Source organism: Drosophila rhopaloa, unplaced genomic scaffold (assembly GCF_018152115.1).
Source record: "Drosophila rhopaloa isolate 14029-0021.01 unplaced genomic scaffold, ASM1815211v1 contig_3, whole genome shotgun sequence".
Classification (NCBI taxonomy): Eukaryota; Metazoa; Arthropoda; class Insecta; order Diptera; family Drosophilidae; genus Drosophila; species Drosophila rhopaloa.
Genome location: NW_025335123.1, coordinates 22851469 through 22876727, shown reverse-complemented (window position 1 = coordinate 22876727; position 25259 = coordinate 22851469). Strand labels below are relative to the sequence as shown.

Here is a 25259-nt window from a genome sequence, read left to right as displayed (position 1 = left end):
GCTTTGGGGCACAGAGCGTGTACATTGTACACACTGTACACAGGGGCAGCCCCCCTCCCCCATGGAAAAGGGAAAGGGGCTGGGGTGGGTTGGCCTGGATAGGGGTGTGGCATTTTCCGCAATTCTCTGGCATAAATTTGCTGGCGATAAAATGCGCAACGGGCAACACGAATCGGGATAAGTCCTTTGGCCTCCGAGGCCTGAACTCCAAGGGGGTTGCTAGTCCGCAGTTGTGATAGTTGTTGCTGTTGTTGTTGTAGTGCGCGGGGTTGAACATAAAAACATTTGTTAATGAATGCATTGCAAGAGAGACCCGAGAACAGCGAAAATTGTCCATAAATCCAATTGGCAATGGTGTTTTGCGAATCCGTATCTATGGCATTTAGTATCTGTGAGTGTTGGGGCCTTTGCGAATGTCTGTGTGCCTGCAGCAGCTGATTAATAAAGCCAGCGAGCGAGTGAAAGAAGCAAAACACCTGTTAACCCCGTGTCTGTGTTCCTTCTTCAACGATGAGTTGGCACTAGGCGTGCGAATGTATCCGTATCTATGTGTCTCGGAGAGTATTTATGTATCCAATGTTTCACTCAGAATAAAAACGATTCTTCGGGGGGAATTAATACTTCAATACCGAACCAAACTAGATTATATACTTTTTTTTACAGTCCTAAACCCCTATCTTACCCCTTCAGTCATTCATTACTAGCATTTCTTGTGAATTCAATCTGTGAGTGTGCTTATTAAAGAACAAGTGATTCCACTATTACTTTGTCTATCGATAGAACTTTGGATGGAAGCGCTTTCTATAATGAAGAACTGCGAAATCCATAATAATATAGGGGTACTTCAATATTCCTCAAGGAATTCTTGACATTGGGTTTGTAAAGATTTTTCATATTGGTGTTACGAAAGTTGCACCCTGACCCGCGTGAGACCTTTGGTCGCTGCTCCTTGAATTGGGGGAACCTCCCCAGACTTTCCCAGTTACGAGGGATGGTAATATCGTTTAGGGGATAGGAGGCATTGTTTATTCGCGGTCACTTTGCGATAATGTGCAGCAACGTGTGCGGAAAGTCACGTACTTGAGAGACGGTCTAGAACTGGGATGGGATGGGATGGGTTTTCGGAAGTATCTCACCTGTTGTACAACCTCCTTCTCCAAAGGTGGAGCTCTGCCCTTCTACTGTTGATTGTCTCCGGTGTGTTTCGTTGGCCCTTCGGCAGACGGACACCTGTTTGGGTCTCCTTTGGTTTCAGTTTCAAATGGGTATTTAGCACAGGGGTGGGGGCTAACACTTGTGACACTAAAGCGTGACGCTGTTGTAAGGCATTTTGGTAGTAGTAGTAGTAGTTGTTGTTGTTGTTGTTTAAAGCACTTTGTGGATTCAAAACTTCAAAAAAATATTGTTAAATCTTTTCGATTTTTGATTTTTATGGAATTCATATACTTTTTTCATAAATATCGTAATTAGCACTTGCGTATCGCGAATTTTTGGGGCTTAGTTTGTATTTTGAAGGGGGTTTTGTGTTTTCGGTTTGTGTGTTTTTACAGTTTTCTGTTTCCGCAGCGAATATGTAGCGTTTCAGAGTTGCTTACACGATGGAACCAACACGTTGAATAAAAGTTCGAGCGACGTTCAAATTCGCTTAAAGCCAATAAGTCAGCCAGTGGCAGCGACGCCAGCTGCGGCAGCGGCAGCGTGCGATTCTAACGGCGAGAGAACGAAACGAGTGGCAAAGGGCCGAGAAACAAGGCGAAATGAAACGTTGTTTTAGTTGTTGTTTTGTGTTCTAAGTCGGAGCCGCCATAAAATCTAATAAGAACGCCAGTGGTTGTAGTCGGTCGAGTGAATGAAGGAGGCGTGGGGCGGAGCGGAACGGGGTGGGTTGGTTGGTTTGAGCGGCGCAGTCGGCGGCGGCGTTCCGTTCGAGTCCGGTACACGCAAGGCACTAAAGTGTAGTCTGCTGCCAACCGACCGACTTACCGTCGCGTCGTTACGACTGCCGGACCGCCCGGCGGAACGATTGACAACGGGCCGCGCCAAACAAATAAACAAACGCACCACAAACATCGCACAGGGGCGTCCTTACATCCAGATACACTGTTAATATTTGCAGGGGGTACATATAGAGATAAAACGGACGATATAAAAAGCTCTCTTCTAAAAAAGGGTACAGATTGGAAAAATCGATATCAGTATCCATTTACAAAAACAAATGTATCGTATAACTTTGTTATGTAAAAATTGATAAGCCAACATAAATAAGTTTAGATAAATATAAACTTAAATCGAAACTGTGACATTATAATGAGGTTGCGGGTTGAATTTAGGCTGACCAATAAAGTCGGAGAAGTCTAAACCGAACTGCTAAAGACGTTTACGAAAATACTATGCCGAATTAACAAAAATGAGTTGGCGAGTTTACCAACGGAAATTTAAACCTCTGCATGATCAGCCTTATTAGAATCATGGAACGGAGACATGCGTAAACTTGCATGCTGTACCGGACAATAAAATATTCGCATCAAAATACTAAATATGCCATCCAATACACAAGGCAAGGTTAATGAAAGACAAGTATATAGTAGACTGTGTATTAGTTTAAATCTTATATTAGTTAAATGGACAATCCTAAAGACCCTGCAAATTAAGTTTAACTGTAACCTAATCCCCATTTTGAGACGCCACTGACGCATGGAAGTAGATGTGGAATTGGAACGGCAGCGTAGATATCCGAAAATCGAATGTGTGTGTGTTTGGCTGTTCTTCGTTTTTTGGCTTTTCAGCTTTCTGGTTGGAGCCGAGTCGACAGCAAAAGCCAAAAAATCTTAGTTGAGAAAGCATTTGAATTATACCAACCTGAAAAATTCTCATAACAAGAAGAGGACACAAGATTTCGATATAAGTCTAATCTTTTTAGTGTAAAATCATTTTGACTGATTAATTTTCAAAATTTTTGGTTTGGCTTTTGAATTTGGCCGCTATTTGTGAGACCCACCACCTCCCACGCCAATCAATTTGGGCGTTCCACTTGCTTTCAGCACTTTTGGCAGTGTCCACTTTTCTGGCGGAACGCCTGGAATGGGACACGCATTCGCATTTCAAATGCAGCAGCGTCAACTGACGAAGTGACCTTGAAATTATTATTTTTTTTTTATGCTCCTTCCCTCTTGCTCGCTCTCCCTCAATTCAGCCCACTGAATTGCAGTAACAAAAAGTGCGTTTATTCGATTTTTATTGTGGATAAGTCCTTCATATAATTTATTAATTCTTTAAAAGAGTAAATTTATTATTAGCTATCATTATCAATTATCGATAGCAGTAAGTTTATAGGCAGGAAGAGTCTTTAAATGCATAAGTGTTTCTGGACCTTTAAAGACTTAAAACTGATTTAAACATTGAATAGTGGATTTCTTCAAGTAAAAGAAGGCAAAATTTCTATTAGATTACATACAGTGGATCGCAGCTTATTTCGTGCAGTTACCTAAAAAAAGTTCAAGTCGTTATTCCAGCTAAACTAAGAAAGATAACAGAAAAATTTAAATGCAGTTTTTTAAAAGGGAATATTAACTTGTTTATTAAATTAAAACGATTTCCTTAATCGTAAAAACAAAATAGTTATTAAATAAAAACAAAATGTGCAGGCTTTTTTCATGCCGCAGCTTATTTCGTGCAGTTCATTCTTCTTAACTTATTATTTGTAATTTAAAAGCTAATATTTGGTATGTCCTCATTTCTGGTTCAGGACAGCTTTAAGACGATTTCCCAAGGAAGAAACTAACTTTTAAGTGGTTTCCACTGGAATTTTTGGCCATTCTTCCATAAGAACACTTTACATGTCGTTTTTGTTCGAAATCTTCCTCTTCCTTATAGCGATGTCCAATATTTCCCATAAATTTTTGATCACATTTAAGTCTGGAGACTGTGCTGGCGTTAAGACGGCATGAGGGCAGTTCCAGACAAGATAAACCTCCACAATTCCTGCTGAATGCTTCGGATCGTTGTCCTGGTAAAATCGAAATCGGTCGCGAATGCCCAGTTTTTCAGCAGTTTGGAGCAGGTTTTCCTTATGAATCTGTAGGAACATCTTGGCCATCCATGATAACTTCAAAAAAAATCGAGGTTGCCCCGCCAGAAGCTGCCATACAGGCCCAAACTATAACATGACCCCCGCCATGCTTGACCGTAGCTTATAGGTGTTTGCTTTCCAGCTCTGTATTAGGAACAAGGGAGCATATTCTTCTTCCGATTTCATTTTGGAATGACGTGTTATTTGCAGACGAGTCAAAATGTAAACTTTTTGGTTTAATATGTTTGGCGGCGACCTAATACAGAGCTCGAAAACAAACTCTTAAAAGCTACAGTCAAGCATGGCGGGGGTCATGTTATAGTTTGGGCCTGTATGGCAGCTTCTGGCGGGGCAACCTCGATTTTTTTTGAAGTTATCATGGATGGCCAAGATGTTCCTACAGATTCATAAGGAAAACCTGCTCCAAACTGCTGAAAAACTGGGCATTCGCGATCGATTTCGATTTTACCAGGACAACGATCCGAAGCATTCAGCAGGAATTGTGGAGGTTTATCTTGTCTGGAACTGCCCTCATGCCGTCTTAACGCCAGCACAGTCTCCAGACTTAAATGTGATCAAAAATTTATGGGAAATATTGGACATCGCTATAAGGAAGAGGAAGATTTCGAACAAAAACGACATGTAAAGTGTTCTTATGGAAGAATGGCCAAAAATTCCAGTGGAAACCACTTAAAAGTTAGTTTCTTCCTTGGGAAATCGTCTTAAAGCTGTCCTGAACCAGAAATGAGGACATACCAAATATTAGCTTTTAAATTACAAATAATAAGTTAAGAAGAATGAACTGCACGAAATAAGCTGCGGCATGAAAAAAGCCTGCACATTTTGTTTTTATTTAATAACTATTTTGTTTTTACGATTAAGGAAATCGTTTTAATTTAATAAACAAGTTAATATTCCCTTTTAAAATACTGCATTTAAATTTTTCTGTTATCTTTCTTAGTTTAGCTGGAATAACGACTTGAACTTTTTTTAGGTAACTGCACGAAATAAGCTGCGATCCACTGTACATATGAAATTTTCTTGAGGGGCTCAAAAAGACCCTCCGCATACGTATGTTTGCAAGTTTATTCCATGTTTTTTAACTTAAAGCCCATTTGTTGCACAAACTTCAAGTGAATCGGCGATAAAGCCTATGAATACACATAATTATTGCATAAATGGCAAGAACAAAAAAAACATCACGGAACTCATGGTCTGTGATAAGCAAGCTACTGTTATCGGTTATCGGTAATCAGTTATCAGTTAACGGTGCATGAAAAAGACGGCGAATGGCAGACGCAGAGGCAGCGTGGACGTGACAAAGCTCAACTAGGGCAGTTGCAAGGAGTTTGAAAAGGAGTTTCTTATCAGCGATCGCTGAAGGGTTTGCTGAGTGTGTGGGTTGTGCCTGCGGATGTGGTGAGGGGCGTTGTAAAGTGGTATCAAAACACCGGCAAAAAGAAACGCCGGCTACAAAGACGCACAAAAACAATAACAAATGGTCAATGAGGTGGGGGAAAGAGAAAGAGAGGGAGAGCTCATTTCCAACCGGCTGTGTTCCATTGCCATTTCGTATCAGTCCGCACACAGTTTGTTTGTCCCACTCACGTTTTCACGCGACAGCCGAAAGAGCGGCGAAAAGCGAAAGCTTCGTATCGAATCGTGCGTCTTCGGGCCCCAGTGAATGTACAGTGGGGTCTAAAAATAGACCCTAGTTCGCATCATGCACAGCCCCCATTTGCTGGTGATCACGTCATCCGTACGCTGATTGGCCAGCGCGCTCCATTAGAAGCAAGCACAACAAGAAAAGCAATAACAAAACCCACTGGGGCAGCAACAACAACTTCGAGAAAATACAAGTATTCCAACACAGAAAAGTTCTGTGTCGCCGTCGTCGCTGTTGGCATCTAATAGCGAATTTATAAAGGAATAAAATAAGCATTAAAACGCGCTAACCGGCGCAGGCGAGCACATGGGTGGCGGGAGGAGGGTTCGCAAGGGGGGCACTGGCAGTGGCATATGGAAATTGTTGCAGCAGACGCGACTCCCGAAGTGTGCCAAAAAGTGCCCCTTAGAAAGTGCACATACTCGGGCATGCTAGAGCACATACGGACACAGTGGAGGTCAAGCAAATAGAACTGTCAATAAATGTTCCTTAAAATTTTTTTGCGCTTCGCATTTTGTCAAATCAATTTTTCAAAAATTAATTTAAAAACCATAATTAATTAATGGCCATTTTTTATATTTGTTAAGCTAATCCGTGTTGACCTTGACCTTTAGGCCATTTTTTAAAATTTGAAATAAAGAGAATTTTTTTAACAAATATTTTTTGAATGTGTGCGTGTATGGGTGTGTGGCAGCACCCTCACCTCCACCCCTTTACCCAGCATCCACCCACACATCCACCTCACCCCTTGTTAGTAAATTGGAATTGTCAGCTTTTGTTGCTGCCGTCGCATTCATAGCTAAAATTTTGCTTTAATGAAATGCTAAAACTTGTTATGTAAAGCAAAAACAAATTGTGCTTACGATGGGGTCGACCTGTGGAATACCCCATTAAATCATACATAAGTAAGCCCACCGAGCTGTCTTATGTATCTTTTAGAGAAAACCTACAGGGTAAGTAACGCAATTTCAATAGCAATTGCAGTTCGCTCTCTGCATATGTATGTATGTATATGCAAATAAAAATTAATCATTGCAAATAACGAAACCCATAAAAAATCAACTTAACAACAATTTAAAGTGTCTAGGTGGCAGGGTCGCCTTGTTGATACCCAGCAGCTGCCGCACACCCATACGACATCCGTCTCTACGCATACTAGTGACTTGGTTTAAAAGCTATCCCAGTCCGCATTTTATATAGCCGAAACAGCGAATGCATATACTATATAAACATTTTTTACAATGTTAAAAATACGTTCCAAATTTTAATAAAAACGAACGACTATATCATATAAATGTCATAAGAAAGATCAGAAAATGAATAAGAAGATCGGAATAACTTCAATGATCAACTATATCGACTACATCAATTAACTTAAAAATACGATAAGTAGTCGATTTGCAAATATGTTTTTTTTTTGTATTTCTTTTACGGTTAATTTTTTAACAGCTTTTTTACAGTAAGACCGTAGCAAACTCAGTTTGGATGAACTCTGAAAAATTGGGTTACACTGGAAATTGAACAATTAACAATCAAATTTTTAAAGCCCCCAAATCGGAAAACTTTGTAGGGACATGGTAGATGCATTGGACGGTATATACCCGAAAAGCTTCTCAAATCTAACCATACACGCTGCAATAAAACAAGCAAGGGTATAAAAATCCGAAAACTTTATCATTTCATTTATAATTGGAAAATAATATGAAAATGATCATAAATTCGTTGTTTTTCTAAATATATGATTTTGAAAATACATGTGCAATATTGCAGTGTGTTTTAGCCGGTTCGAGGTCAGGGATAAGAACAATTAAAACTCATTAAAGTGTTAGTATTTTCAATATATTTCTGTTGCACATCGGCAATCGACTATAGGGAGAATTTGAAAGCACGTCTGCCCCGATCGACGTGGTGTGTGAAAATGAAACCTCTAAAATGTTGATAAAAAAAACAGAAAAATGTACATTTTTCCGGATTTTGGCAATCAAAAACATATTTGAACACACATTTTTGAAGGGTTTTTTGTTGTAACTTTTTTTTTACTGTTTTGTGCAAACCTTACAATCAATTCCAGGTTGTTTTGGTAAAATTTATTTTTTCATCGATTTTTGCATTTTTCATAAGGTAAAACTTGATTTTTTTGCGAAAATTGGTCCAAAATAAACCTTTTTAGCTGAGATTACCAATGGATTGAAAATTTTGTACCGAGTCCAACGAGGTATGACATTCCAAGATCTGATCATTATATCCAATCGTTTTGATCAAAAAACGCATTAAAAACTTGGTCGATTTACTAAGAAAGTTATAACTGCAAGGGTATTTAAACTGGCCAAAGTTTGATTTGGTTATTGATTTCTTCAAATTTGGCACCGCAATTATCCAATGCTTATAATATTTTAGAGGCATTAGGGTAAAAGTTGTATTCAGAGTAACTCTTATATTTAACAAAACGGAGATGGATTTTAATTAATTTATCCTTAGATTTAATAGTTGTCCTTTGGTACTATTGAAGTTTCCAATATAGAACATATCCAAACGTCAAAGTTCAAGGAGATTTAAATACACCCATGTATAGCTAAAAAAAGGTTGAATAATATTTCACGAATAGCTCGCCATTCAGGACGTATATTATTAATTTTACGACTCTTCTCAGTTAGTCACTGGCGTCCAGCCCCCTTCAAAGCCTCAAAGCCGTGGGCAAAAATGGCGAATGAGTCTGTGTCAGTAATTAGACATAGCTTAAAATAGTGTCGCATAAGGCGGAGAAGCGGGGTGCGCGAAGCGAAAAAGCGAAATTAAAGGCGAATTTGCATACTGATCAATCGGCCGATCGACGGGATCACAGTGGGAGATCTCCGGGGAATTCAGGGAGACGGGTTCGCACAATTGCGACTCATAATGTAATGAATGCACTCCGGGCGTCGAGAAGCGGAAATGCCGGATGATCTAATGTGATGTGTTGGGCCAGATCAGGGCCAGGAGATAATCACCGGCCAGAAGCCATCGATCAGCCCTCGCATTGTCTTACGGCTTATAGCTTATGGCTCATAGCCCATAGCTCAGACCGCTTCCAGTCACTTGATTTATCTACCGTGTAAGTGTCCAATGCCAAGCCCAAAACCGAGTTAGAACACACACGACGACAATGGCAGTGACAACTACAAGTTCCCCTGTGGGCAGGGGCGGGGGTTCCCGGGAGCCCGAAATGGGGGTTCAATGGGAGCTGAGCTGCCGAAATACCTGACTGATCACCGATTGTCACTCCCCACTGGTTTTACAGCCGGACTTGTTTACGGACGAGGCTTTTGGTGGTCCACGGTCTACGGTTTGTGGCTTACACAGTCTATATCTTGATAGACCGCTAGTGGCTTCTGGATTTCGATTCTATTGTTTTCCTCTTTGCTGTCGAGAAGTTGTCCAACTTCCAAAAAAGGTTTGCCATAGTGCAAAGTTAATTAGATATTTTTTACGAAATAATATTTGCTGACTTGTTAATATTGACAACAATATTCGTAGTGAACGATTGATGGTTTCTATCTGGTAAGAAATTTTCCAAGATAAATTGTAATACTTCAATCTCAGCATTACGAAGTTTAAATATCACCTGAATTACTATATGAAGTCAATGGCTTATTGATTAGTTATCTTTCGAAAGAGTACAATTAAACTGATCAAAATATTTCACATGTCTAACAATAAACCAAACTAGTGAATTGTTTAAATATATCGTTTCTTGATAAGATTTAAGAAACTCTGCAGGATTGAATGACACAATCTTACGGTTGCAAGACAAAAAACCTTCACAAAGTTGATTACTATCAAGCTTGGCAAGAACACTCTGGTATTTCTTATCAGCTCGTATCGATTTGAGCTTTGAACGCAATAAAATCAAAGTCAGTATACAAAAATGTTTCTTATCAAATCAATGACGTATGGCAGCTAATTATTCACTTAAAGTTCGTAGCAATCAAATGTTTTCAATTGTAAATAGTATATAAACTAACGGAACACTCAGAAACGCACGATGTTAATTTCGTATTGGCCGCTAATGTCGAGGGTGATTCTTCGTCGGTCTGAAGATCTAGAATCTCTCTACTGGCCTAACTCTTTTTGTCCTTTGTCTGTGAATTTCGATTAGAGAATCTTGTTTTTCCGCCGCAGATATGTATATATCGACATATATATCGCTGGCGAAGCGATCGGTGTAGAAATCGGAGATCAGTGCGACGGAGATTAACACGTCGAGGCGTAGCCATTGTCGCGCCGGGTTAAATGACACGATCGATGGCCAACCTGTCCCCAAGTTCGAGCCACTAAGCGGCGGTTATTGATTAGTGCGCCTTGGCAGCCTCTTAATGCCCAGCGATTCGGGCACATTAATCAAGAGACTGCCTGTCAGCGGACGAATCGGAATATATCATAACAAATATAGGCACCACCGAACGGAGTGGTATGGAAAAGTCATACTGCCTCTGCCTTCTGTCTTGGTGGGCAGCTGTGGCACAATGTGGCACATTGTTTGCTGCGTGCATCCTCTCGCTTCATGGCGCTTTGTTTATGGCTCACGCAAGACCATAAAAAATTCTTGGCCCAGTTGGGAGCGGGATTCCGAAAAAGCTGGAGAGAGCCAACGAGGCGTATGACTAACGTCAAGGAATACAAAGTAGCTGAGAAATATAGTTGAAAGTGATTGAAAAACTCGCTGCACTTTCGCTTACAGAGGCCTGCATTCTAGCAAGTAAGACTCTTAAGACGTTACTGACTAATTAGCACTATTAATTAATAGTTAGTGAACCTTTCAAAATAATTTTTTTTATAAAACGTATGAAATGTGCTTTTTTTTTGTCGGAAAGGATATAAAATATTAGTCACACGGCTCATCTTTCTGCTATACCCTTGCAGAGGATTATAATTTTGGTTGGATGTTTCTATCGCATTCAAGGTATTTATCTCAATGTTTTGAAGTGGGCAAGTGAATTTTGATCTTGGAACCTATAGGCAGATGACTGTCGACGGATCTTTCCCTGTTTAATCAGTGCATGAGTATAGTGGGCATAATAAACAAGCACTAGTCATAAAATCATAGTCAGCGTTTGAAGGCAACCAATGACGAATGGAAATGATATCGAGTACGGACCACCTGATGGAGGAAGTACGCAAACGAAGTCGACGATACCTCGGACCGGACTTCTGCTTGGATTCCGGGAAATCCGCTGAGTCGATGCAGCGATATCGCTAACTGATTCTTCACTTCCTCGAACTCCTTGCGGAACTGCAGCCTGGGATGCACTATCCTAAACTGCAAAAGGAGAGGGTCTGAGGCAAGGCAAACACTATTGTCTGTGGGCAGCAGCACGCGAGAAAAGCTTCCAGCCATTCCTTTCTAATTTTCGACTCTGTGTGGGTTGACAGTTTCCTGGAAAACCGGATCAATAACATAGGGCGGCCACACGACAGGCAACGCGTCACCCTGCAGCTAGTTCTTCAGTCGGTCAATCCCTCCGTTAACCAGTCCCCACGGCCACCCATGTCGCCCCTTATAAACTTCAATTATAATTTAAGCAAGCAGACATTAAGAACAGCAACCATTTCAAGTGAGAAGGTGGGACTCATCGATTCAGAGATACCCTATAGTTTGTTGTGGTTCTTTGGGTTTCGAAACGCCCTTCTTTGAAGTATTTTAGCTAATATTTTTGCCCACTTTTAACCGTATACCAAAACTATGCCATCTTCTAAAAAAAAAGCTAGAAAAAAAGAATCATCCACCTTTAAGCTTATACTTATGATCTCATTTGATGGGTTTCTTGGTTTACAATATGGTTTTTCGTTGTGACAGCTTATCAAATAGTTCCACAAATTGAGCCTGCTAGTCGTATTTTAGCAACATTTTAAGAGTACCATTAAAGCACCTAATCTGGGAATCCCAGCCTTTGACTGTTACAAACTTGTATCATATCTCTGAAGAACTGGCAACAATGACAGTTGGCAACTGGTGACCCATTTCTGTGGTCAAGACTGCCACACCCGAAAGCTCTTCCAAGCATACCTTGAAAGCGAAACTCTGCATTGTTTTGGATCTACTTCGTATCGATTGACGGGGCTGCCCCACGCTCCGAAAACTCCAACCACTATTCCGAAAAAAAAGAACCATGGGGCGAGGTCCTGCACGCAACACGAAAACTTTCTTTCACATTTTTTCGACGCCCGCTTTTACGATACCAAATTACGATTGTATAATAAAGCGAATGGCGGGGAGGGAAACAACGCCGCCGATGGAGACATTGCCGGAGCTCGGTCCTGGGACCTTCCGGATGGTTGGTGGTGGTACCGTGGGTGGCCCTCAGTCCAGGTCCTGGCCAAGTGGGCCGCCATTTTGTGTGCAGACTTCTGGCGCCAGTTTTATGTACTCGGCGAGCAACACGCGTTCGCGAACAGGCGGACATCGACGAACGGACAACGGACAGGGATATGCAGGGTGTCAGCAGTGCTGCTCTGTCTAGCAATTCCAATAGCTAGGATATTTTTAAGTAACAATTTTAAATTCAAATTCAAACCGAACAAGTGTCTCCTTGTTCCTTAACAATACCTCGTGATTGTAAGGACTTTTATAGTGGGTGTATGTATGAGCAGTATACACTTCTTAATTCTTCCTACTATAACAATAATTTGTCATACTTAAGTAGTGTTCCTTAAAATTATCCGAAAAACTTTTTAATAGAATTTTTCTTATAATTTCCAACTTTCATTATTATTGTGATATACACATTTTTTGAAACTACTTCTTGGTTTGGCTTTATGTTCCAAATACCAGGGAACAGTTTTCTTTGATGGACCAAAAACAAAGAAAACGAATTAAAGAAATGTAAATATTTTAACTTTAAATATTTGCACTCTTACATATTACAACAATCTAATGTCAATAGGTTAAGGGCTCTTCAAAACTGGGAAATGGTGTCATTGGAACGCCAGCTTATAAAGTCAGCTTATACTTTCGAAAAAAAAAGGAGTTTAATTGTTAAGGCCATAAGGCCACCAAATATCCTTGACCGACTCCCACTTACAATAAACAACTATTTAGTCCAATGAATACCTATTTCATCATTAGTATCAGTTAGTATGTTTAAATAATTATTAAAGCTTGGACTGTGAACTATATAATGTAGTGTTTGGCTTTACTAAATTTAGTTGTGAATTTTCAAAATTTGTTTTTAAGATTATTGTTTATAAATATGAATCTTTTTTAGCATTAGCAAAAAATAGCCAAATGCTGCTACACTGATGTAGGACTTAAAACTGGGAACGAAGGACCTCAAACTGGGACTGAATGTGCGGGACGGCCGGCGTCACCGGTGGACTAGGGCATAAACTCATTTATTGTGTGGGCCGAGGTGCACAAGAACTCCCACCGCCCACCGCCCACAACCCACAACCCATCTGCGATGGCCACCAGTGGTCGCCAGGCAGGCGTGCGCTACGCAATTAATTCAACCACTCCAAGGACACTGGTCACAGGTTTCCCCAATCTTTTCCAACGGACAGCCGCTGCCTTTTTTTTAAGTGAAGGGGAAACGGCCACTTCAGAGGGGGTGTAAGGGATGTAAGGGGTGGCCCAGCATATTTGCGTATGTGATTTGGCTCGGCGTGTGGTTAATGGCGTCAACGAACGATTGCTAGAACCCAGACCCAGACCCAGTCCCACCAGATCCCGACTTTTCCCTTTTGATCTCAGATATACGGTGTCTGTTGCGTGGACTGGGCACAACCCTAAAAATGTCATGTGTATGTTCAATTGAGGATTTGGTGGGGTTGCACGAGAATTATGGAATTTTTCTGTTGAAATGGTTTTGTGCAGATGTATTTTAAGTCTTCAACTACAGAAAATCCATGTCAATAGGAAAATTGGAAACTATAGTAACTAGTTTCTGATAAATAGTATTAATAATATTTAATCATAAAGCTGAAAAGTCTTTATTTCAGATTTACCTTAGATCTAAAAAAATAAGTATAGAAACTTAAACTACAACTTTGTAGGGCAGAACGCTTAAACGAGAATATGTGTCGGACCGAAGACCTATATCATTTCGTCGGGGTTAAGCGGTTGGCCCGCTCAAGTTCTGAGACAGAAGAGGAGGGGCTGGGGAAGTCGGCAGAAGCTCAAGGGGACTCAGTCCCAGTATAGATGGAACCGTTTGATATTTACCGGCGGAGGCCAAGAGGAAGTAGAGCGGACGAAGCGGACTCAACGGACACACCGCCGCTGCTAAGAACACCGAAGCTTGGAGTAGTTTTCCACTGATAAGGCTCAGGCCTCAGATGCGTCGGTTGCGTGGGAAAACGGGGGGCTGGGTAGTCGAACCCCTGCGCAACGCCCCTGGCTGATAGCGACCGTTAACCACTGGAATGTTCTCAATTGAAGTGAATCATATCCCCAACCTACAAGTGAACTCTGAGTGAAATATAATTGGAATGGAGATTACAATATTTAATTCATTTGGCCGTGTAGTGGTTTTTTAATTTGGCAGTGTACATGCTTATTTATTTGTATTTAGTAGCGACCGATGTAGTATCAACCGAGTAAACATTTTTGTGAACTGACCTTAATCAAGAAGTGTCGTGGTTTTGGTAACGTACATCTAAAATAAATATAGGACTACGAGTTCTTCAGCTGAAAAAGTAAAGTAGGAAGTAAGAGGCAATATAAAACAAAACTCATAACTTGATTACTACGTTTTTAGTAACAACTATAGTAATTTTAATATAATTAAAAAATGTCAACAGTCATTTGTAGATTACAACTTCCGAAGTTTATTTACCTACTATTCCATAGAATGAATCAATTTTCATTTTTATGCACATATGTACATTTTTCGACCCTTCTATTGACAGCTATATCGCCCGCTTTTTACAAAAATAAAATCTTAATTTCCAAATTTAAAAAACCACTATATCCCGGAATATATTTCTTTTATTTTTTGTCCCCATTTTTTCATTGGCAGTAGTCTGATTTTCGAATGATATTTTTGTATTATTTATCTTCGTCGTACCTGAAGAGGAATATACCCTTTTATTAAAGTGTTTACCCATAAATGAAAAGTCACGCTCTCTGATAAAGAATGCAATAAGTGATGACAATAAAATAACCACGGAAATCCTCTTCGGAAAGTAACCGAAAAAGTTGCGAGCGATCGCGATCGCGATCGTGCCCCCATATAGAGCATGACTTAATGTGGCAATCTAATCGGGTGTTTAGGCCCCAAACCCTTCCACCCTTCCACCCCTAGTGCCGCGTATCAATCAGTCCGGCGATTGGCGGGCGATAACCCGTCTCAGCCGGCCAATCCGCGGCCCCCAGTTCCGATCGCGATTTCGTCGGTCCTCGCTCCTCGGACCTCGGTTATTATTAGCAATTACAACTCTTTACCAACGATTCGTCCGGCCGCCGATCGATCTGCCGACCCAGGTCTTTATCAGCCGGCGGGCTTATAATTTATTGCCAATAGTTGCCTGCTTGAATTTATTAATTGCATTAAGTAATTGTCGCTATTTTCGCCAAATGATTTCACGATCGTCCGCTATCTGCGAGGGTGTACGGCCATAGGCCATAGCCAACCGGAGTGGCAAGGGGAGGGGCTTCTGTCTGTGTCTCGTAGGTGTGCAGCACCATCTTGGGTTTTCCGCTTCACTCCCCTTGGCTTCCATCTCAAGTATTTGTACTCCAATTTTCACACACATTGTAACAAGTTGTGTAGTGACTAACTTTTTAGCAAAGAGCTTTAGTGTTTGACAGTCGACTACTATTTGTTAGACTAAAAGTTGTTTTCCAATATTTTTAAAACTCAATAACTTTCTCAAATTAAATGGCCAATTTAAGGCCAATATAGGTAATTTTTTAATTTGGCGGTCATTAAAACTTGAAACAATAACTTTAAAAATAAAATTGTATAAAAGAAACAAAAGGAAATAGTTTCCAAAATATCAATGTGTTTTAGGTCGAGCTTTCAATGATTTTAAAAGTGTTCATGACCTTTTTTACAAATCCAAAGCTAAGTTAAAGTCAAGCTTTTTCACGACACCTTTAGTTTTGTAAGTAAATGAGTCCCAACCCATAGTTCCTTTTTCTAAATTAACTTAAACACATTGATATTGGAAATAATACATTTTTGAAATGCGATTGTTCAAGTTATGGCCGAAAGTCTAGGCCATTTTTCTTCTGAGCCATTTTCTAGAAATATAGAAAAAAAATAATTCAAATTTAAAAAATTACTTTAAGTAAACGCATATTTAATAGCACTTTGTGTTAAACCCAATCCCAATCCTTTATTTCTCAAACCACCTTTTGCCGGTGTTGAAACTGGGCGCTGAAGTTCGAAAAAAATTATAAATAAGCTGATTAGAGCCTTTGACCAAGTTTGCAGTGGATTGTCCACTTTGATATTGCTAAGAAAACACACACACAAATTCACAATTATAATAATTTATATGCAAATCAAATATATTTTGTGATTAAACCGTTTTGCTGTTTTCATTAACACCCTAGCACGACGGACCCCTGCCCGAAGTCCCGCTGAGGTGCCAACTTGTCAACCGACCCGGCGATTGTCTTCTTTTCAAAAGGGAGATGTTCGTAAATCACGAGTCGTGAGGCAAAGATATCGTGGAGGTTGTTAGAAAAATATATTTCAATTTAAGCGAATGTTTTACCTTTCGTTTGGATTGCTACACCGTTCGATTTTTCCTTCAAAAGCTTTCCAAGTATGTAAATGGTGAATCAGTCGCCAAATATAGTTATTGAGATATCATTTTATTTTTTTTTAGGTCTTACCAAGATAAAGGTACGGGAGATCTTGAGAGAAAGACATTGAAAATGTTATACAAAATGATGGTAAGTCAGGTAAAATGATGCTATCGGTTGGAGAACTTGTGTACGATTTAAAAGGTTTTGAATGTGATCGATGGACAATCGTTTGCATTTTCAAAAGCGCCCATCGTGAAAAGGAAATATTAAAGTGCGCATCACTAGCTGGCACTTTGGGCCTGGCCAAAAAGCCGGAGCGTCTGAGCGGTCAGCTCTGCTTTTGATTAAGCTCATTTGCATTTGAATGGCAGCGTTGGACGGTGGTTTTATGTTACTCCACAGGCGAGTCGCGATGGGGGAGGAAGGAGTGGTGTGGTGGTGTGCTGGCTTTGAATTTTTAATGAGCCAAGTTATTTGCGCATGACTCAACGGCGGTGCGACGTCGATAATATTCATAATACTCAGATCGTTGGACGGATCGTTGGGTTAGTTGGGCAAATATTTATAGAAGCGCTCGCCCAAGTCGCCTATCTAATAAATTTACCTTCCCCATTGCTCGTAGTTTCAAGCGCAGGCCAAGACAACTATTTTTAGCCGCTGAATCTCCAGCCAATCAGTCTGCGGCAAAGCTCGTAACCATCTGCCGAGCAGCGAAAGCGATGATTCGATAGCCGTCCGACATTAACACGAGAACACCCGAGTCAACTAATGGTAATTGTCAAATTTGTCATTTTCGCCAAAGTCATCATCGCCAAATTTACAAATAGTGTTTGATAGAAATTTGTAACGCAGTGAAGAAGAAATTTCCGAGCTTATAAAGCATAAATTCTTAATCAGGACCAATAACCGAGATGATCCAGCCACGCCCGACTATCTGCCCGTATGTCCTTATGTCCTTATGTCCGTCTGTCCAAATTAGGCCCCCAATTTAAAAGCTATTTGGATGAAACATATTCCTCTTTCTGTTGTAGGTGGTATATATCATATATCTCCCATAGGAATTGTGAAAAAAGGAAAATAAAATTATAATTTCGTTGTGTCTTAACATATACTCCGAGATATAAAATTATAGAAAATCGAGTTGCATTTTCCGTAAATTGACCATCAAAAACACATATTTAAACACACATTTTTTAAGGGTTTTTTGTTGTAACTTTGCCAAAATAAGACGATTGGAAATTTTGTAACGAATTCAACGAGATATGACATTCTGACAAGATCTGACCATTATTTCCAAGGGTTTTGATTAAAAAACGGAAAAAAGGTGCTGTTTTTTTCTGGATTTTGGCTATCAAAAACATATATTTAAATCACCTTTTTTAAGGGTTTTTTGTTGCAACTTTGCCAAAATAAGACGCACAGTCAAATGAATGACTGTTTTGTGCAGCTGGTGACCTACACAATCGATTCCAGGTGGATTTGGTAAATTTTATTTTTTGACCGATTTTCGCATTTTTGATAAGGGGTAACACTTGATTTTTTTCCAAATATGGCCAAAAATACAAATTTTGAGCTGAGAATACCAATCGATTGGAAATTTTGTAACGAATTCAACGAGGTATGACATTCCAAAATCTGACCATTATTTATAAGGGTTTTGGTCGAAAAACCGAAAAAAGAGTTCAATTTTTTCCGAATTCTATTCTATTGCTATTGCATTTATAATGACTTATTTTCTTTTATTCAAGTTATTAGTAAAAAACCAGCATACCTAACTTATTTAGTGCATTTTCCATCTGCTTTTGAGTTTGCTGCACTGCTCTAATAAAGAATTTTTCGCAACCCCAAAAAGCAAAACGCAATCATTTCCAATTATTCGCAATTACTTTCGTTTCATCGCGGTCCCGCTGCCCTGTCTCCACCCAGTCCCCCTCCGCATCTCCACGTTCTCTTTTTTTTGGCACATTTGCTGCGGCTCCAGCGAGTCGCGCATTGTGGATGAATTAGTCAGGAAATTAATTAATCAAAACTAACGCTAAATCAACAACACAAGAACAACAAAGGCGAAAAAGCGGAGGGGGTAAAGAACGCAAGCAAAATGTAAAAAATAGCGTCGCTCTACAAATTGTTGTCTGTCATTTGCTTATTTTGTGTGGCGCTACCCCCACCTTCCTCGCCCTTCCACTTTTTGTTATTGTTAAATTTGTGTCGCCGCTTTTGTTGTTGCAACAGGGCATTCGCCATTCTACTACCAACACTCCCCCGAACCCCAAACCCCAAACCCAAAACATCCGAACACTACGATACTTGTTTGCCAGTGGACAACCTTGAGAGGCGCTTAAAATGTTTTGATTATTATATTATTGTTTTTTCTGCTTTCGTCCAAAGAATCGTAGGTTGGGGTGGTAGCACATAAAAGCAATGCAAAGGTGTAGAAATCTTGTACTTTATAGAGTTTATCCTAGCTTCTATTAGGAAAACAAAATAATTGTTCAATGTTTTTCAAAAGCCAATTCGCTGGCGGTGACTGTATTTTGTATAATGTTTGTATGCAATATTGGTTAAAAGAACTACTTATGTGCCTTAAATCAAGTTTGACCCTTTGCACTTGCAAAGTAACATGAATATATCTTAGTAGGGATTGGATTTTGGTAATAGCACCTTTTTTTGTATACAAATCTGATACCAATTTTTATTTTTAAAAAACAAAAAAGAAAGCCAAATTTCATATTCCGAAGTTTATACATATGTGAATCCTTGCAGCTAATACAAAAACATCGATTTTATCCGTAAATGTTTAAAAACAATGAAGCTATTCCGATTTTCCGTAAAATTGTTCGATCGGTACCAGTTTCATCATCTCTCACCAAAAACTTTATTTTGAAGTCGTATTATATTTTGCATGAGTCCATTAGCCTTTCGATGACAGATTAGCACCGGAGGACAAGGGGCCTTGGAGCGTCTAGGTTGCGGGAGTGCCATATGGAAAGCGTCGCCCCTCAGGGCTGCACTCCCAGATTCGTCCGCTAATCGAGTTAATTTAAATGCATTAAACTTGTCTCATTATACCGCTGCAGTAATGGCATCAGCAAGTCGAATCCAATCCATCGCCCGCCTGCCTGACTCACTAGAATTCGAACATCGGGCCTCGGACATATGGCAGCAGTGGGCCGCAAATTGTTGGACCAACAAAAAACATTTTATGCAATTCGTGCGCGCCAAAGGAAAGCGATGAATTCTGCGGACGGTGATGGTGGAAATGATAGCGTCAAGATGTTTATAACCAAGCAGATCGGGATTGAATCAGGAACTTGAAAACCAAGCCCATATTCCGAACGTAATATGGTAATATGGTAAGCTGCTGTCAAGACACCAACTGACAAGGACGAAACGCAAGGACTACGCAGCATCGACAGTAGAAAGGAGCTAATCTTGCGACCCCGAACGTGAGTATTTAATGACGACCCACCCATATTATTGCTGTTGTTGTCTAGTGTGGCCAATTTATCGTTGCATTTGGCAACTGGCTGGTGAAATTTTGTGCTCGCTTTGATCTTGACGCGTTTTTGACACTCGCCGGGCATTTCGTCGATTTTACTCTCAGCCTCGGGAAAGAAATACAACGGATGAGGTAGCGGACAGCCGGCGGCATGTGCATGTGCCTCGCATATTTCATTATTTTTTTCCTCATATACGAGTTATATTTATACCCTTGCAGAGGGTATTATAATTTTGGTCAAAAGTGTGCAACGCAGTGAAGGAGACATCTCCGACCCTATAAAGTATATATATTCTTGATCAGGATCACCTCCTGAGTTGATATAGCCATGTCCGTCTGTCCGTCTGTCCGTCTGTCCGTCTGTCTGTTTCTACGCAAACTAGTCTCTCAGTTTTAAAGCTATCGAGTTGAAACTTTGCACACACCCTTCTTTCCTTTGCACGCAGTATATAAGTCGGAACGGCCGGGATCGGCCGACTATATCCTATAGCTGCCATATAACTGATTGATCGGAAATGCCATAACTCTGCTGTTTGTTAAGTTAGGAAGTTGTGACTTTCTGTGGGTTCTATATTTGGCCAATCAATCCGACGTACCAAATTTCATAAGGATCGGCCGACTATATCCTATAGCTGCTATATAACTGATTGATCGGAAATGCCATAACTTTGGTGTTTGTAAAGTTAGGAAGTTGGAATTTTCTATGGGTTTTATATTTGGCCAATCAATCCGACCTACCAAATTTCATAAGGATCGGCCGACTATATCTTATAGCTTCCATATAACTGATTGATCGGAAATGCCATAACTTTGGTGTTTGTAAAGTTAGGAAGTTGGGATTTTCTATGGGTTTTATTTGTGCCCAATCAATTCGACATATTAAATTTCATAAGGATCGGCCGACTATATCCTATAGCTGCCATATAACTGATTGATCGGAAATGAAATAACTTTGGTGTTTTTAAAGTTAGGAAGGTGGGATTTTTTATGAGTATTAAAAATGCATCATATGAATAATTTTGGAGAATATAATTTGCAGAATATTCTGCAAGGGTATTTCAACTTCGGCTCCGCCCGAAGTTAGCTTTCCTTTCTTGTTTTCCTTCAAAATGTTGAGAAGAAAAACGCTTCTCATACACATTTCTGCGCATTACTCAGCTGCAAGTGGAATCGGTGATCGTCAAATGTAAGAGTTTTTCTGTACGTATTTTTAGAATCGTTTGGATCGCGCGATTCTATATGCAAAGCATATTCGTAATTTGTATGCTCGATCACAGCCACAGAGGTCGGGCCAATTGCAATGGCCATAGCCATTTGTTTGTCATTAGGCCGCAGGGGTAGCGTATGGGATCTGAATCATCGTGGCTTACGTTGGGTGCTTTCACGGCTTAAAGCTGTGAGTGGTTGCTACATTATATGGGGCATTATGTCAATAATGGAAGTACTCTTCGGCAAACCGAAGTCTATACACCCTTGCCGCCATACGAGAATTGACTATTATGTATGCAGTATTTGAGATATTTTATTATGGTACAATCGAAAAGAGACTTCAATAAAATCAATTCAAACTGAAGGAACAGCATTGAAATTATGAAACTGAAAACTTTCAAAAATTGTAGAGGTAGAATTATATTTGAGTTGTTGCGTAGAACGGGGTCGAAGCTTTTCCGAAATTAAAATGTTTGTCTAGTTTGTTTGTTTAACAAAACGACTATCTGAACTAAATCGCGGTTTATGAGTCCTGGAATGTATTTTATTTTATTTTATGTATTATATCGAGTTTCTACCACTTACCGTTAAAAAACACCCTAACATAAAAATAGCTAGGATATATAGTTCCGAATCGAAATCAATTTTTGTGACGAAAAATGATTATACATTGGATCAATCAATACTATATTTTTACGACTTATGTTATTAACCCGTTTAAAAGTGCTTATGCTTCATAGCAGTAATCAGTAATTTAAGAATATTATTAAGTTTAAAATAGTTATTTTATTTTCGGGAGAAGTTTCTCTAAAGGCGCTTTAAACTTGTTATGCGCGGTCTCTTTTTTATTTTTGATTGTACAATAAACACTTCACCTTGCCCTCCAGCCTTGCCAGCGGACAAAATCGCATCGAAAGCAGGCCAATTACGTTGCGGGGACATCGGGGAGGCAGGCGAGGGGCAACTGGCAGCCGGCCAAGGCGCACGCACCGTGGCGTCTTCGCCGCCCCTGGGATGGAGTGGGGTGGTGTGTTGTGGGGGGCATCAGGTGGCGTGGGCGGCTGAAGAGCGGTCTGAAGATATAGCACTCTCGATGTAGTGATAGTGCGTCAAAGGCGACGATGGCGCGGAAGTGGCTGTGCCTCTCCCTGGCCGACCTGCGGCCTTGACAGCGCCCGTTTTGATTTATGCGGTATTTTGCAAAAGTCAGCAAATGAAAATGACACAGAAATAATGCCAAGAGAGTTCTCTTATTTCGATTTCGTTTTCCCCAAGGTCGGACGCACAAATATATTTCCCACTGCCACCAGCTGGATCTCCGACCTGAGACTTAAACAAATACAAACTACATATAAATCTGCTTACGATTCACTTTTAACCCGTTAAATGTTTCGAGTTCTTTTTACCTTTCAGATTATTGAACGTACCATGGCACCAATAGCATATACGAATGAATGCCCTGCTTCGATATTACTATTTTTGGAACCCCCAATCCGGATGTCGTTAGTTATCCTCGTATTTGCTGTTAGGTCAGTACGACATTTCAACTCAACTACTTTATCAGGTTTCCTGTATGTCCCAGAACTGGAGCAACTCAAGCCACTGTAACCAGATCGGTATGGGAGCTTTGGGAAGTCGCCAGCTGAATCCCGCCCAATTGGGTGACCACCAGCAGGCCACGGGCCTGTCCTCCGACCAGCTGGAGCAGCTGCACACGCGGTTCCGCAGTTTGGATCGCCATCAGCGCGGCTACCTGACGCCCACCGATCTGCTGCGCATTCCCCAGCTCTCACTCAATCCGCTCCACCGCCAGATCGTGGACGGCTTCTTTCCCAGCCGCGAGGCCGGCGCTCGCCTTGGGTTCACCCAGTTCGTGGAGACCTGCGCCACCTTCCTGGTGCCCCAGTTCGGCCGCGGCTCGCTTGGACGCCGTGACGGGCGCGCCCAGAAGCTGCGCCTCCTCTCCAAGATGTTCGACACCCGACGCAGCGGCCGAATCACGCGCGATGACTTCCGCCAGATCATGCGCAGCCTACTCGATCCCGTCTGCAATCAGCAGCAGGATCAGGAGCGCGAGGGCGAACCACCTGAGCGGGCCGAGGACCACAAGCCCGAGGTGGAGGCCGAACTGCAGCTCCTGGAGCAGCAGGCCTTCGGGCTCTATGGCTGCGACCAAATCTCGTATGGCGAGTTCGAGCAGCGTCTGTGCAGCGCCAACGTCGACGGACGGCTGTCGATCGCCAAGTGGCTGGTGGACGATGACGAGGCCAGGATGGGGCTGCCCTAAGTAACAGGCACGTAGGAGGACCAGCAAAGTGGCTTTCCTCATCGTATTTTAATTGTGCTTACCATATTCCCTAATAATGGCAAAAATAAAAAATGGAGCATTTATGTGTATGCCAGTTTTGCCAAACGAGGGCACGCACAAGAGCGAGCAATCTAAGGAACATTTTTTGCACAATGGTTTTTGGAAAATAAGTGTACAATCTTTTCAATCGCCACAGTCTCAGTTTTTAAGTTAAGTTAACTCTCAGTTCTCAGATGTACCACATTTTACAATTATTACAATTATTTATTTATCTGTTATTTGGAATTTAATAAACATTTATTTATGTTGAATTGGATAGTTTTGTTTTAAGTTGCTTCAAAGCTGCTTTTGACGTGTTGCTGTTGGATTCACAGGCTTTTGCTGAAAATGGAATCCCACACTTTTGGGCAGGCGATCCTTGTGCCTACTGACAGAAGCTCGCTGAATTCACTTATATCTCAAACATAGATGGCGCTTTTCCGCAATGGCATATTGTATTTGAGTTGCCCACTTTTGGGCAGGCCGTCCTGAATAACTTTGCAGGAGCGCTCGTAAAGGACGATCGTGGCGCTCTGGAATTTTAATTTTGTGTTGCGTGCATTTGGGCGCAGTCGTACCCAATTGCAGGGATTTGGGAGTCAAACATCCCCAAAAAGCGATTTAAAAGCAAAATGGCAAAATGGGCTATGACATACCCAGATCTGACCAAATAATGGTTTTTATCAAAAAACCGAAAAATCAAGCTGATTTTTTCCGGATCTTGGCCATCAAAAACATGTATTTAAATCTCATTTTTTTAGGGTTCTTTTGTTGTAGCTTTACCGAAAAGAATGACTGTTCTGTGTAGCTGACAACCTACACAATCGATTCCAGGTGGATTTGGTAAATTTTATTTTTTGACCGATTTTCGCATTTTTGATACTTGATTTTTTTCCAAATTTGGCCCAAAATTAAATTTTTTAGCTGAGAATACCAATCGATTGGAAATTTTGTAACGAATTCAACGAGGTATGACTTTCCAAAATCGGACCATTAGTTCCAAGGGTTTTAATCAAAAAAACGAAAATTTAGGTGCATTTTTCCTGATTTAAAACCCCATTTCTAAGGGTTTTTTGTTGTAGCTTTGCTGGTTAACGCAGAAAACTGATATTACGTATCCACTAATTTTTATGCTCGTCTAGTGTTGCAAAGCGATAAATCTAAATTTGGTCGTCAACTTGGACCGGCAAAACCAAATATTTCCCATGCAAACTGGGCAACTTCCTATTTTGAAGCACCAGGCGAACATAAATGATCAGCAAGTAGACAGCGCCCCAAACGAGTGTTGTGCGATCAGCTGTTTTTATCATGATGGCTGCCATACAAATCGGCCATCATTAAAAATCTCTGGAATAAAACCGTTGCTTCTAAGCTAAGTGCAGCCTAGAGATGGGCAACCACGTTGTTTCTTTGTGCGTCTCACGAGTTTGGCACGAAAAGCACGAGAAAACACAAAAGCCCCTTGTGTTTGTTGTTGGCGCTCTGAAATAAATAGGCACGCGTACATCTCTAGGATAAACGAAAAAAACCAAACGCTGGGACCTACTGCTGATTTATGTTTGCCTGGTGTTGCAAGCCGATAAATCTAAATTTGCCCGTCGAAATGGACCGGCCAAACCAAATTTTTCCCATGCAAACTGGGCAACTTACCATTTTGAAGTACTAAGCGAACAGAAATGCACAGCAAGTAGCCAGCGTCCAAAGCAAGTGTTGTGCGATCAGCTGTTTTTTCCATGA

At 40.8% G+C, this 25259-nt stretch overlaps 2 protein-coding genes across 2 annotated transcripts in view; one reads left to right on the top strand and one right to left on the bottom strand.

Annotated features, from left to right (window-relative positions):
* The window catches only part of LOC108045339 (activating transcription factor 3), a 35652-nt gene extending 33723 nt beyond the window's left edge, over nucleotides 1-1929 (bottom strand). Inside the window, exon 1 of the mRNA XM_017124632.2 lies at nucleotides 1137-1929. The gene's annotated coding sequence lies outside the window, so the exon portion shown is untranslated. The remainder of the gene's footprint in view (nucleotides 1-1136) is intronic.
* Nucleotides 1930-2509: 580 nt separating this feature from the next.
* LOC108045311 (calcineurin B homologous protein 1) lies at nucleotides 2510-23670 on the top strand. Its single transcript, XM_017124596.1, has 6 exons — nucleotides 2510-2562; nucleotides 16270-16484; nucleotides 16548-16614; nucleotides 19545-19913; nucleotides 22589-22677; nucleotides 22740-23670. The coding sequence occupies exons 5-6, from the start codon at nucleotides 22630-22632 to the stop codon at nucleotides 23460-23462; spliced, it is 771 nt and encodes a 256-aa protein (XP_016980085.1). The 5' UTR covers nucleotides 2510-2562; nucleotides 16270-16484; nucleotides 16548-16614; nucleotides 19545-19913; nucleotides 22589-22629; the 3' UTR covers nucleotides 23463-23670.
* The last annotated feature ends 1589 nt before the right edge of the window (nucleotides 23671-25259 follow it).